Below are 15600 nucleotides of genomic sequence, written 5' to 3'. Positions count from 1 at the left end.
GATGCCGTTTCTCTACATCATTCTCATTCTTTGTTGAGTGTATGTGGGATTTTCTGGAGGCCATATGACTGATAATATTGCAGTAGACAGAATACAGACACAGACATAAAAAACAAGACATTAAAGGAATTTGTAAAATAAGAAAGTAATACCATTCTTTCTACAAAGGTTTTTCTTTTAGAAAATACTTTTTTTAAAAAAATAAAACATGTTATTTTTGTTCACATGTAGTAAGTTCATTGCTCTCATTCTTAATTAAGAAGTATCTTTAACATTTCTCCTTTTTAATTTCTAATACAATAAATATTAGTAAATAGAACCCACACAAACAAAAGCACTCTGAGTTCCTTAACATTTTAAGAGAATGAGAAGTTCCTAAGGCAAAAATATTGGGGAACCACTGAACCATCCAAACACATATCAAATCCTGAACCTGACATTCCAGACCTTCTTGTATAGATGCTAGTGTGTTTCCAACCTTACCACCACTACGCTGAGTCAAATCCTCTGTCCCTACCATTCTGGTTGACTCACTGTGCCCTCAGCATCATGTCTACTTCCACTTTTCTCTTTTGCTCACACCTTCCCTCCTGCGCACAACATTTCCTACCAGCCCACCCAGGCCGAGCTCAAGCTCCCCTCTGATACCTCTTACCCACTTCTATTCCACCAATGACAGAGCAAATAGGACTGGAATTCTATCTTGAATTATTATCTTAATATTTTTCTTGCTTCTCCAACCAGACCTTTGAAGGTACAGAATTCTTCATAACTTTAGGGGTACCTGGGTGGCTCAGTCAGTTAAGCGTCCAATTCTTGATTTTGGCTCAGGTCATAATCTCACAGTTCATGGGATCGAGCCCTGCATAGGGTTCTGTGATGACAGCACAAAACTTGTTTGGTATTTTTTCTCTCTCTCTCTCTCTCTCTCTCTCTCTCTCTCTCTCTCTCTGCCACTCCCCTGCCCATTAAAATAAATAAATAAACTTGAAAAAAATTTAAAAAAAGAAAGAATTCTTCATAACCTTAAACAATAACTTATATATAATGGCTAATAATAAATGGGGCTGTTTGATCCATACAAAATTCCTATGTCTCCGTTTAAAAGTGAGGCTTTGACCCAGACTCACCTGCTAAGTCACTTGGTTTGGCTTCCAAGTTCCTCTGGGCACCCTAACAGGAGACATAATGACTCAGTGAGCCTGCTCCCTGCATTGTTCACACCTGTTCGGGGAGGCAGCCCCACAAGCTCAATAGGCCAAGTGCTGCTGGCCTTTATGCCTTGTTGCCACTGGTCCACCTAAATGATTCTTCACCAACCCTGCAATAATCCTACAGCCTCCAGACAACATTCACCCCTTGGTTTCTCACTAACGGACTTTTGTTTCTGGAACAACTGTGAGTAAAAATATTGCTTATGTTTCTGATGTGTATATTAAAGCACAGAAAGTCAAGAAAGGATCAGACTGGAAGAAGGATGGGAGAGTGAACAGCCATTTTCTGACTTTTTAAAAATACTTCAATGCAGATACCTGTTATCCTTTTATACTTTCATATTTAAAATATACACTATATGCAATGTCACTCTTCATTTTTCTCTAGACAAAATAAATGTATTACTTTATCCTTCACTAATGTTGTCTGCTCACTAATATGTTCACTAATGCTCACTATTATGTCTAAAATAACACATTTCAGTTATTCTGATTCTTCTCAAGCACAATTCCCATTTAAAAATATTAGTCCTTTTGAATTTCTAGGATTTCCAGAAATAGTACTGTTAAGATCTTGATTTTAGATCCTTATTAAAAGACCCAGTGTCTGGCAAAGTGATACTATCTCTAACTCAACAAGATTAAAATTATTCTAGCTTTCTACATTGCATTTCAGACTAGTTTAAACACCCTTACCTATTCCTGAAGCTGGTGTAAAGGCGTAGATCCTATTAATGGTAGTAAAATCCAGGGATTGAAAATATCTGAAAGAAGACTGTCCTGTCTCCCAGATGAAAATATCAATTGAATTCTGATTTCCTACAATAATGGAATAAAAGCCAAATCTGAAGGCAAAAGTTACAGGAAAAAAATGACGAAATTACACAGTAAAAAAATTATAAAAATATTTAATTTAATTTAAAAACAAATTTAGTTAGGACATTCCTCCAAATTCATTTATTTAAATAATAACACAACTTGGTAGGAAACACTTCAAATGTTTTCTTGCATTTACTACATGAAGTATGGCCACTGCTTAATCAAATCATGATCTGATATTAAAGAACAGTGACACACGTTTGTTTTTTTAGGAATGCTTAAGTTTTACCTAAGAAAGTTCCAGTAGGCAAAAGAAAGCATATTCATACTCAGAGAATATTTTGAAACAGTCTTATCAAAAGTCGCTGAGCACTATTTATTACTACTATAAATTACCCACGGCTCCCCAAGTACAGTCACATAAAATGTTATCTGTTTGCACTTCTGATATAAGATCTTCATAGATCTTTCCACTTTACATACCCATCCCAAATTTTAATATAACTTTAATGTGATAGTTTGTCATCTAAAGATTATACATATAACACTTAAAATCTGTTTTTCCCCCTAAAATCCATTTGTAGCTGACAGTCATCCATCAAGAAATGGATTAGCTGGGGCACCTGGGCAGCTCAGTCAGTCGAGCATCTGACTCTTGGTTTTGGCTAAGGTCATGATCTTACGGTTCATGGGATGGAGACCCGCACTGGGCTCCGCATTCACAGTGCAGATCCTGCTTGGGATTCTCTCTTTCCTCCCTCTCTCTGCCCCTCCCCCTGCACATGTGTGGGCACATGCTCTCTCTCTCTCAAAATAAACATTAAAGAAAAGAAGAAATGGATTAGCTAAAAAATTATTCCAAGAGCTACGTGTTTTCATAAAGATCCTACTATATGAATGCTATATAATTTCAACCACAATGTATATATGGCAAACGCTAATATCTTCTTACCTAGAGAGAGAGTTTTGGCAAAGATTAAGTAAATATCATCTCCTGAAGTCAAGGCCTCAACTTGTGTTGTCCCACTAATTGGCACTTCTTGAAAGTTAATAAACTCACTGCCAGACCATCTGAGTAAAAGGGAATTTAGCCTGGCATTAACCTGGGAAATGGCTAAGAACACAGAGCCTCTTCGGGTGAACAAGGCTATGCTCAGCACACCTCGGACAGGAAGTGTCTGATGCAAGGTGAAGCTTTCTCCACTCCATCTGAAGACCTGTGGGAAATGTTCAAATACAAAACCCTTCATGAGTAGGAATTTAGTACTTGTGTGATTTTAACCAATATCATTTATTTACTCTCCTGGTACCCTTTATTTAGTTAGGAGGATACTTTCATAAATGAGAAAATATCAAAACTGACACTCTGTCACTGCTCTGTGTGTATGTGTGTGTGTGTGTGTGTGTGTGTGTGTGTGTGTATAAGCACACGCAGAGAATGAGTGAAAAAGAAGTTATATGAAAATAAATCAATTTCAAATATACATCTGGATAGGGGCAAGTCACAGAAAGAGAAAAGGAAAGCTAAAAACAGGAGAGAAGTTACTTATATATGAAAATTTCAGTTGTGGGTAAGAAACCTTCTGATGCTGTAATGTCATTCCTTATCCACTGTTCAAGCAATAGAATATAAAAAGAAACACCAAAAATTTTTAGTCCTGAAGGTGGCAATGCATACAAGGTTTAAAGGTGAGTGTTCACATATTTAAAATTAAAAGAAGATCCTGAATCTACCTGGTTTCTTACACAATCTGGTCAATTGCAGAATTATATTTATTCAGTCAACAACTGGAAATCTTATGTGAGAGTGGCATTATGCTAGGAATTATGGATAGAGTGGCCTCTCCCTTATGGATCTTACTAACTGTTAGGAAAAGGCAAACAATAAACACACTGATAAATAAATGTACGATTATTCAATTGAGACAAATGCTGAAGATAACAACTAGGATGACATGATAGAGAATTATGGGTGTACTAGGGAAATAAAGTTGGAAAGAATGACAATGAATGACATGGGAAAATTTCTAAGGCAAAAAATGTTTGTCATAAGCTGAATGAAGAATGGTCCAACTAGAAGGAAGTTGATAGTGTTAAGGAATGAAGACAGTAAGACTGGAGAGGTAAGATCATGAGATATCTTTTGTGAAGATGACCATATAATTTATCACTGGGATCCTTTACAGAGCAAAAGGGACAGTATTGACATAATCCAGTCCTGTGTTGAGTGGATACAGAAATATAGTTATGCTACTTATAGTCCATCATTAAATAACTTAGAATTTATTTTACATATAATTAGAAACCACTGAATAGTTTTAAAATGAGGAATAATATGAAATATTATTTTTAAAAGACTGCTCCAGCTACTTGATGGATAAGGGATGTGAGGAGTCAGAGAAGTTCTGAGAGCAGCTGGGAGGCTACTCCAACAGTGTGGGAGAGAAATGACAGGACCTGGGCTAGGCAGTGAGGATAAGAGATGGAAAGAAATGTCTGTATTCAAAACATTACTAGGAGAAATAATCAAAAGCAGTTATAAATTAGATGTGAATGAATAAAAATGAGTAATCAAGAAAGATGAATGCCAGCATTTGGTCTTGAGCAATTGCATTTATGAGGTTGCTATTTCCTGAGATGAAAGCAAGCATTGCAACAAGTGTCAAAGAGAAAATCAAAGTTAAGTTTGGGATATGTTATTAAACTTAGGTATTTACGGAGTGATGCCAACAAGAAGTTAGATATGTAAGTCTAGAAATTAGAGAAAAGACTACCAAGAAAATTGGAAGACAGCCTATAGCTGACACCTAAAGGCACAGGATTGATAAAAGTACCTGGATTGGACAAAAAGAAAAAGAAATTTGAACAAACACTAAAACTGAAAAACGCCAAGATATCTAAGTTCAGAAAAGGGAGGAGGAACTGGCGGTGGAAACTGAAAAGGGTGACACAGAGAGACAGAAGGCAAACCTGTGTGGTATTTCAGAAATGAAGAGAAGAGGGGTGTCTGGGTGGCTCAATTGGTTAAGCATCTGACTTCGGCTCAGGTCATGATCTCATTGTTCATGAGTTCGAACCCCACATCAGTCTTTGTGCTGCTGGCTCAGAGATTAGAGCCTGCTTCGGATTCTGTGTCTCCCTGGCTCTCTCTGTCCCTCCCCTGCTCATGCTCTGTCTCACTCTCTCTCTCAAGAATAAATATTAAAAAAATTTAAAAAGAAATGAAGAGAAGAGACAGTTTAAATTTGAGGATGAGGTAACTGTCACATGCTAATAGGAAGCAGCGTAAGACAATGACCAAAAAAACATCCAGTGAATTTGTAACCCAGCTGTCATCAATGACCATGAGGAAAGACAAAAGCTGGTAGACAATTCTTTCACCGTGTCTTACTACAGAAGGGAGAAAAGAAATGAAACAGAAGGTAGAAGAGGGTGAGATCAGGAGAGAAATTTATTTTGAAACCTGGAGATCCTGCATTTACACTGATTGCAATAATTTGACAGAGACAGACACTAGTGATGCCAGACACAAGGGGAATAACTAAACCTTCTTATGGCAAGAGGAGCCTGGTTGTTATAGAAGAAAAATTTTTTCCATAACGGGATGGAGGAACAAGACGGGGTTTCAAGAAGGTTTCTGAATTTGGTCTTGGCAAGATGACTAAGCTCCTTTCTGGTAGATTTCATTTCAACAAAGTCATCAGCTGAAAATGCAATGAGAAGCAGGTAAGTGAGTCAGAGGAGTGAGAAAATTATCAAATAAGTATTATTAGGATTATGAGATGTAGTTAATTAGAGAAATGTGGAATTTCTGGGGGTGACGTTAAGCGCCCATTTGGCAATGCTAATCATGAATTATTAGTGATACCATCTGTCCAGTTACATGATTTTTCTGCATAATGTTTTCCAACGCCATTAAACTCTAATTAAATGTTCATGCTTATTACTGCACTTGGTCTGCCTCTTGAAGACAATATTTATAATTCCAATATTTAAAAATTAACTGTGAATAATTAATATCTACATTCTACTTTACTGTTTTACCACCATCAAATAATGGGGGTTTTTTTACACTAAATTTACAGACTACACCTTTGACGAGTTTCAAATAGAGTATTTTTTAAAAATTCATTTTAAAAGAATCAAACCTGAGTTAATTCAGAATCATCTCTTTGACTGGCAACAATTAAATAATCTTGATTGTCTGAACTAAAATATTTTACTTGAGAACTTTCCGAAATAATGATCGTTTGTACCTGCAAGGAAGATAAGACCATGGGAAAAAATATTTAAAGGCGAATTTAACTAGGAAAGGCTCTAATACAGTAATACTATGAGTCATATTTGAAGTTCAAAATTTTAAAAATCATTCTGAACACTAGGAATGCATACTTAGGTGTCATTTCAAGACAGACAAAAATATCCCGGATAAAGTCACTCTGCTAAAATGTGTATCAACTTGCAAAAAGCTTCTTTTCATATTAATATAGAACATGTATTATCTTCCACTTAGATCTTACAAATCTGATTTTCCTTTTAAATAAAGCAACCTACAAAAAATGAAGACATTTTTTACCAAGAATAATTTGAATCCAGATGTGAATGTATACACACTGATAACGGAAGGCTTTTCTTCATTTCTTTCTTCATGAGTAATCACAAAGTAAGGGGAAACACCAATATTAAATGCCTCACAAGTTTTAGGATTTTCTATATTTAAATCCTAGGAAATAAGGAATAACAGTAATTCATGAGTCATCTGATTTTTACATGTACATTTTATTTTATGTACTATAAAATGACTGATGTTTACCTCAAGTGGTATAAAAATCCCTTGCCATCGATAAATAGTAGAAGACACTTTTCTTAACATAACACCATAAATTGAATCTTCCAAAATAAAGAAACACCAACCAGAAGGTGATGCATCCAAAAAACTTTGAACTATGGAAAACACAGCATCCATTCCCCCTGAAAAACATAAATCATGATTTGCCAATGTAAAACCCCTTCAAATCTTTATGCCAAGTTTATTGTTTAAACAGTTCAACTAGTGAGTTTGTTACAAGACATAAATGGTGTGTGTGTATAAGACAAAAAATATAAGCCAGAGAATTTAAAAAATAACTAAAAATAACAACTTTTAAAAATTGTTAAAACTCTATTCTAAATCTACATAGACCTTTCCAAAGTGCATTTAAAATACTAAATGTATATTTAAAAATGTTTTAATGTTTATTTATTTTTGAGAGAGAGAAAGAGAGACACAGAGAGTGAGTGGGGAAGGGGCAGACAGAGAGCGAGGCACAGAATCTGAAGCAGGCTCTAGGCTCTGAGCTGTCAGCACAGAGCCCAACGCGGGGCTCAAACCCACGAACCGCGAGATCATGACCTGAGCCGAAGTCGGACATTTAACCGACTGAGCCACCTAGGCACCCCTAAAATACTAAATGTATATTTTAAAGGGAAATATGCTCAACATTATTTTTATCAACTTTCATAAAGATGATGAAAATATAATTGAGAAATGTTTAAATAATCTCGTTTTATAGAAACACACTAAATGGTTAGTTTTAAAAACTTACACTGTTAATTTGAAACTATGCCCATCCACTGATTTCTTGCTTTACACATTATATATTTAAGAACACCAAAACAGACTCACTTACTTTAAATAGCTGTCAAGTTTTTAGTCAACTTATCACAGGTACATGTCCCAAAATTTTGCACATTTAAACAAAGACAAAAAAAAAAAATCCCTATCCCATGAACAATAATTTTTAAAAAGCTCTACGTTTTATTATCATACCAGTTTCCCAAAGAAATTTCTTTTTAAACTTTAGCTAATGTGTGAACAATAAGAATAAATGTCAAGGTTGAAATCTAGGCTCCTTATAAATTATTGATCATTTTCAGATTACCAGTTCAAGAAGTCATGTCAATGCCTCAAAGTGATTTCCTTTCCTAAAAAACAAATATTCTAAATTCCTACTGTCATCTTTTAAAGGTACACCACAGCTTTCGCATTAAGAGTATGAATGTTTTACATTAAGGTCCTTACCATCTGGCCTAATCCTTCCCTACCATAATGCACACAGAGAGTGAGTGGGGAAGGGGAAGGGTGAATGAAAAATAAATAATGCTGACATTTAAGAATCTCCAACATACACCCTCACAAGTACTTCCAAAAACACATGCAGATTCCAAACCATAATGAGATAACTGAATTAGAAATCATACTCTTTCCTTTTTGGATCCTATCACCTCCTGTCTTTTAGAAAATTATACCGCTACTAACCCTTTCCATTTTAAATATTCACTCTTTCTCTACTTACTAGGCCTTTTCCGTCAGCATTTAAATATGCTTAGGTCTTTCCAAACTAAACAAATGAATAAACAAAACCCCTTGAGTCCTACACCACATCACTACCTTTGCTAGGTCCTACCTTCTCAGTCAAACCTCAAACAGTTACATATATTTGAGGTCTCCATTCCCTTACCTCCATTCAAAATGTTATTTCAGTTCCTATCCCTCTATACAAATAGCTCTTGCTATTTTATTCCTTCTCTATTGCTAACCACAATAGACATTTTTTTGGTTTTTATCTTACTGGGCTTCTACACCAGCAACTAACACAGTTACCTCTCCTTCCTTTTTCAAACACTCTTCTGCTGCTGTCTGCAATCCCACATTCCCTTGGGTTTCTCACACTAGGTCTTCTATGTCTCCTATGCTTCATCCTCTTCCTCTCCCTAGTAACTCAATTTGAGCCTTCTCAGAGCTCAGTCTGGGTCCTCCTCCCTTCTCTACCTACAGTCCCTCTTTCCAGGTTTTTACATGAATTTCCATGATTTTAAATACAACATACACACTAAAGATATCCAAATTTATCTCTGCAAAAGTTTCTGTTCCTTTGAGTCTAGAGAAATGTCTTCTCAAAAGTAACTCATATTCAAAATGTGTTAAATCACATATTTAACTCCCTCTCACCAAAATAACACCTAGCCCTCATCCATTACTCCTTTTCTTACTGGCAAGTATGACTCTCCATGCAACCACAGAAGCTAAAAATCTAGTAATTATCTCTGCAATTTCCTTCATACACAATCCATCACTTTGTCCAAACGACCATAGGCTGACCTTTTGTTTGTCTCCTTTCATCCTCTCTTTTCTTCTTTGCCAAATCATTCTCTACACAGTACCAAGAATGATATCTTTGAAATGCAAATGAGATTATGCCACTCCACAAATATACCTGGCAACCCTCCTGTAAGCATGAACCACTCAAAGACTTTCCATTAACCCTAGAATAAAGACTAAAGTACCTAACATATTCTTCAAGCTCTTCAATGATCAGGTCTTACCTAGTTCTTCAAAGTCAACTCTCCCACTTATTTCTAACTCCGATGTCCACTCTACAGTTCATCATTTCTACACGTTTTTATGCCTCTAGACTTGTGCCTCAATAGTTTCCCACCTTCCCTCCATGTTCCTCCAACTCAGATCTTTGCAGAATCAAGATCACTCATCATTCAATCCTTGTTCAAACACTGATACTCTTGGGAAGCACTCCTTCGTGTTCTCACAGCACTTAGAATTACTCCTTTAAAACATTTATTACAGTTTTAAACTACATACTGAGTTTTACTTACTGAGTTTATTTTTGTCTCCTCCTAAATTCTAAACATCATGAGTTCAATATCATGCCTGACACATGATAGACTCTCAATAAATATTTGCGGCTGCAATAAAAGAATTAGACATCTATTCTCCATTTTCAACAGATCCATAAGATACAATTCATGGGGGGAAATTAAATCTGATAGATGCGATCTTTCTCGGTTATAAAATTTTGTGCTTACAAGAAACCAAACGTACTCATGCCAAAGGCTGTTTCAGATACTGTCTCCCACTCCACACTCACAGCTAAATCAATGCCATTAGTGCGTGACACGTTTAAATATACAGTCCTGTTGGCTTCTTCAACGTCTATAAATGTGGCTCTAAAAAAAAAAGATTACAGAAAGCAGAATATAATTTCTACATATTGAATATATATATCACATTGCTAGAATATATTTAATACACTTTTAAATTTACATAAGCCAAGGTGAGATCCATCCACAAATTTCACACAGCACAAAAATTAGACCCCTACAGCTCAAAATATTAATTTATGAAGATTAAAAAAGTACTATGATCTGATTCTGTGGTTTTAAAAATATACTAAGTACATTCTTAAGTATTAAGAAATACCCAGAGTCAGTAACTTCATACTATATATTCTAAAAAATAAAGCTTTGTCACTCCTAAGTTTCCTCTTATATGAATCAAGAGCATATCAAAAAGAAAAAAATGAATCCAAAAATTATTAGTTTAGTACTAAAACTAGATCTACTGGAATATTTCTAAGAAATAGAGTATTTCTAAGAAATAAAAAATCAAATATGTGTCAGCTTCCAGTGGAATTTCAAACTACAATCATGTTAATATATGTATGAAGAGTCATTCATTTGGTTTGAACAGCTAAATATTTTTATACCATTTCTTGCTTTTTACCATCACTGAAAATACAAAATTGTACAAGCCTTCACTTGAAAGTGGGATTTCCAAGGAAATAAGAATTCTAATAATACCATTATACAGGACATGATTAGGTTTTGGATGTTCCTTGTCACAAGAGGGCATAACGCCTCTCTGGATCTATCCGCTGGAGCTCATTTTAAAAGTACCCTTTAAAAGAGTCAGAGATCAATTTCCCTCTGCATTTTCTTTATGTCAAAAGATATTTCCTACTTGACAATTTCCTTATGAATAAACTATACCTATTTGCAACTGCAGAGATACTGAATAACCCCAGAGGGGCCTGGTTTTGCAAAACTGTTATCAGGGTTTGAACATGTGCCCCCAGTCTAGCACCTCCAGTCGGATTAAACAAGGTGCATACAAAATGCTCATCCATCTCTGGTTCAGTGTCCAATATGGCAGAAATGTGTAGGGCCTGAAAAAAAAATTAAAAGGTAAAGTTACTAGACTTCAGTATTTCTGCAATACACATACAAAGAAATCTGCTAAACATTTTTGACAACAAGATTATACATTTTGGAAAAGATCGCTTCTTTTTTATCTTAATCCTGATCCCCATAATATGTAATAGTTATAAGTGTTTCAAGTTACTACTTTCAAGATTTTCAACACTGTGATATATTGCACTGAAGTCTCTAAAAATAAATTTTATGACATTTAAAAATAATGTTGAGATTAAAAAAAATAAATTTAGGTCTTGATGTTTATTAACTCTTTATCCTGCCTAGCTACATGACTGCATCAGTCTCATTCTAGTGTAAGAGTCACTGTAAAAAAAGCAATTATAGCCATAGTAGGCACAAATTAGAAACAACCCACATGTTTATCAAAAGAAAGACGGATAAACAAATACTGGTCTATTCAGTGCAGTGCTACTCAGCAATAAAAAAGATGCTTAGCTGGCTAAGCATCCAACTCTTGATTTCGACTCAGGTCATGATTTCATGGTTGTGAGATCAAGCCCCACATCGAGCTGCACACTGAGCACAGAGCTTGCTTAAAATTCTCTCTCTCTCTCACTCTTTCTCTGCTACTCTCCCCTGCTCAAGCTCTCTCTCTCTCTCTCTCAAAAAAACAAAAAACAAAAAAACAAAAAAACACCAACAACAAAAACCCGAACTACTGATGCAACTCAATAGATCTCAAAAACTACGTAGGCCAAAAGAAGCCAGATACAAAGAGTACATACTATATGGCACCTATTTATATGAACCTCAAGAATCAGCAAAACGAGTCTTCAATGACAGAAACCAGAAAGTAGTTTCTCTGGTGAGGGCAAGAGAGAAGAAAGAAACTTCTAGGTGATGGTAATACTCAATATATTAATCTGAGTGTGGTTACATGGGTGTATATATATTTTGAAAGTTAATGACCCATGTACTTAAGATTTTTGAATTTTACTGTTTATACCTCAAAATAAAAACATGGGGAAAAAGACCGTTACGTAAGTGAAAGAAAATTCTACTTAATCCAATTTTCTCTAATGTTTAATTTGCCTAATTAGCAGAAAGTTCTTTAAACACTGTGAAAAAGAATCTTTTAAGAAAAAAATGTTAATATAATAACTTATATTTTAATTATTATATTATATATTTATTATATTAATATAATTAATAATGATCAATTATTATAATTAGGAAGACTATATATTTTATATAGATGTGTATTTATTATAGACATCTATATATTATATATTAATATTTATATAATAATATATAATATATATAATTTTATATTAATTATAATGAATAATTTTTATAATTTAAAAAGATAATAAAAATAAAAATGGTTATTAAATTAATTAAATTAAAAACATTTTTAAAAAGAGGAAAATGCCTGTGAATGTAAAGCAATGGAAAATTCGTCAAATACTTAAAATTTGAATTCTTTTATATCGATATCAAGATATAAGTATTAAACTTTCAAATTTCCAAAAACATGAAAAAATTGGACATGTAAATAAATACGAATTTAAAATGAGTTAAAGTGTACACAAACTGATCACAAAGAAAAGTGATTACCAGGCAGACTGTTTTTAGATAACATAATTTTAAATACATTACTTTATAATTATACTTTATGTCAGGCTTGAAAAATCTTACACAAATGTAGTTAGCAATTTTAAGCTTTAACTGTGTTTTAAAACATAAAATTTAGGGGCGCCTGGGTGGCTCAGTTGGTTAAGTGTCTAACTCTTGATTTCAGCTGAGGTCATGATCTCACGGTTCATGCAACTGAGCCCCGTGACAGGCTCTGTGCTATCAGTGCAGAACCTGCTTGGGATCCTCTCTCTCCTTCTCTCTTGCTCGTCTCCTCTCTCTCTCTCTCTCTCTCTCCCTCCCTCAAAAATAAATAAATAAACTTTAAAATGAATGAATGAATGAATGAATAAAATTTAGTTGTGGGGACAGAAAATTATCAATATACAGAAAAGGAAGTTTCAGAAGGTAAACTTCCATAAGTACGGATCACATTTATAATTAACCCCAAATCCAGCATTTCTTCTCCAATAAGCTATTCCTATTCACACAGGATACAGGCTTCTCAAATAAGCAGGCTAGAGTAAGCAATTATATTTTGTTTAATGAAAATGTGGCCAAAAGGATGACTGGCTAGGGCTTAGTGACTATAATAAATGGTTTAGAGTTTTTTAGCTTTTGTTTTAAAAATAATATAAAGTGAAGTATGTTACCTAAATAGTTAACATTTACAACAGCAATATGTACAATTTCCTTATTACTTGCACATTCCACTACCCTATTTGCAGAACAAATTTCTCCACCAGCACTCTATGCAGACTATATAGCACTGTAACACTTTCACGTGGTAATGTAATCATATTTGCCTGTCATCTAGCCTGGGAGAACTTTTTTTTTTCTTTTTAGGACCCAGGGTACTCCCCTAAGAGAAAATTATTCATAAATATTACTTATTCCGATTAAAGAACATTAGAAACAACCCACATGTTTATCAACAGAAAAATGGATAAACAAATAATGGCCTATTGAGTGCAGTGCTACTCAGCAATAAAAAAGAACCAACTGCAGGGGCATTAAAGCCTCATACTATACCTTGAAACGAACACCTTCTTCTAAAACAATGTAGCCTTTGACAGGGGTCAGATCTTTGGACTCCACTGAGGAGTTTACCTCTGTCACAATGAACTGAACTGTCACAGTTCCAAAGAGTCCTTGTGCAGGTTCCCGAACAACATACAATAGTGCACTACTCTCCTGTGTGTAGAGAGCTGTCGGTTCTCTTAGGAAAAAGTGCTCACTGTTGTTAAATGATAGGACTCCAGGACCATCATCATTAGCAAGGATGGTAATTAATGCTGTTGAAATAAAAATATTAAAGCACTAAATCAAAATAGGGCAGGTTATAAGTACTGGGAAGTATGGAGATGTTTCATTATAAACTAAGACAACTCTTCTAGATCACCTTAAAAAGAAGGGGAATTTTAAAAGGCATTTAATAAAATTCCATATTCACTCATGATATAAAAATAGTCCGTAATCTTAGAATAAAAGGCACCTTTCTCATCAACGTCAAAAGCCAATAACAAAGACCTAACTCAATGTTGAAACATTGGAAGGGTGCCACTAAAAACAGAAAGACGACAACAATACCCGCCATTACTGCTACTATTCAGCATTGTCCTGGAGCCAGGAGCCAGGTAACAGGTATGAAAACAATGGAAAGGAAGACTCAGAACTAACACTATTTTCTAGACAACATGATTGTCTTCTTAAAAAAAAAAACAGGAGAAAAAACTTCTTACAACTATTTTAAGAGTTGAAAATGTAAGCTGAGTAACCTTCAAAAACTAAGAGCTTTTTATTTTTTACTACCACTAATGATAATATGAATAATAGCAGTGGAACAACTAATCCTACTGAGAACTTACAAATTGCTTAACCTGTGTTAACCCATTTAATTCTCACAACCCTAGGAGGTTGATTCTATTACTATTTTCCTTTACAAATCCAATGGCTGAAGCACAGAGAGGCAATCTGTGGAAGTACACAAGCTAGCAAGTGGCAGAACTGGTGCTTAGAGCTGGGAAGTGTGCTATGGAACATGCATCTAAAATATTATTATAATATCTCTATGTATAAGCTATAACTATTAAAAAAAAAAACAACAGAAAAGGGACCTCATTCACAATAGCAACAATACCTAGGAATCAAAGTTAAAAATAGAGGACCTATATGAACAACGTATACAGTGTTAATGTGTGACTGTGACCAATGCTATCAGTGTCTCTTCCATGCCCCCTAGGCCCTTTCAAGACCACTTCAAGAGTTTCTTTTGCCAACTGATCTTTCTACCTGAGGACGCCATCAGCTGATGCAGGAATAAAGCCAGAACTGCTGGAGACTTAACACCCAAGAGCATACTCAAACAACAAGGGACAGGAGCCAGTGAATGAATATCCCAACTTGTTTTTACAACGATCACCCTGAACTTTGCTCAACTCGGTGTCTAGGAAGGACCCCAGCAGCACTGAGCTCCAGTTGCCCAAAGCAGTACCATTCGTCAGCCCATCTTTTACCAGCCTTCTTCTCTCTCTCTGTCTCACTTCTTCACTTCTCACTATGTCTCCAGAGATCACTTCCTCCAATAAACTACTTCCATCCAAATCCTTGTCTCAGGGTTTGCTTTTGAGGGAACACAAATTAAAGCAATGATACAAAAGATGATCTAAATTAATGGAAAAGTATATCATATTTCTAAATGGAAAAACAATATTATAATGATGCTGAGTTCTTTCAAATTAACCTAAAACTTGAATTCAACCCCAAAACTATCAAAATAGTTGTTTTATGGAATTCAGTTCATTGATTCTAAAGTTCATATGGAAAAGATACTTGAAAGAATAGGTGAGATGGTACAGAGAAAAAAAATAAAAAGCATTTGGCTTAAAAAAATAAAATCTATATTAAAGCTAAGATAAATAAAACTGCTATTAGTACATAA

At 34.8% G+C, this 15600-nt stretch overlaps 1 protein-coding gene across 1 annotated transcript in view; it reads right to left on the bottom strand.

Moving 5' to 3' along the window:
* ADGRV1 (adhesion G protein-coupled receptor V1) overlaps positions 1-15600 on the bottom strand; it is a 563604-nt gene that overhangs the window by 403342 nt on the left and 144662 nt on the right. Inside the window, exons 43-50 of the mRNA XM_047878513.1 lie at positions 13692-13954; positions 10860-11035; positions 9913-10037; positions 6847-7004; positions 6610-6756; positions 6182-6289; positions 2986-3250; positions 1911-2033 (exon numbers count right to left, since the gene is read on the bottom strand). Coding sequence (XP_047734469.1) covers positions 1911-2033; positions 2986-3250; positions 6182-6289; positions 6610-6756; positions 6847-7004; positions 9913-10037; positions 10860-11035; positions 13692-13954 — 1365 coding nt within the window. The remainder of the gene's footprint in view (positions 1-1910; positions 2034-2985; positions 3251-6181; positions 6290-6609; positions 6757-6846; positions 7005-9912; positions 10038-10859; positions 11036-13691; positions 13955-15600) is intronic.

The sequence above is a fragment of the Prionailurus viverrinus genome, chromosome A1 (genome assembly GCF_022837055.1).
Source record: "Prionailurus viverrinus isolate Anna chromosome A1, UM_Priviv_1.0, whole genome shotgun sequence".
NCBI lineage: Eukaryota > Metazoa > Chordata > Mammalia > Carnivora > Felidae > Prionailurus > Prionailurus viverrinus.
The sequence above is the reverse complement of the archived record's forward strand: the minus strand, read 5'-3'. Positions and strand labels throughout refer to the sequence as shown.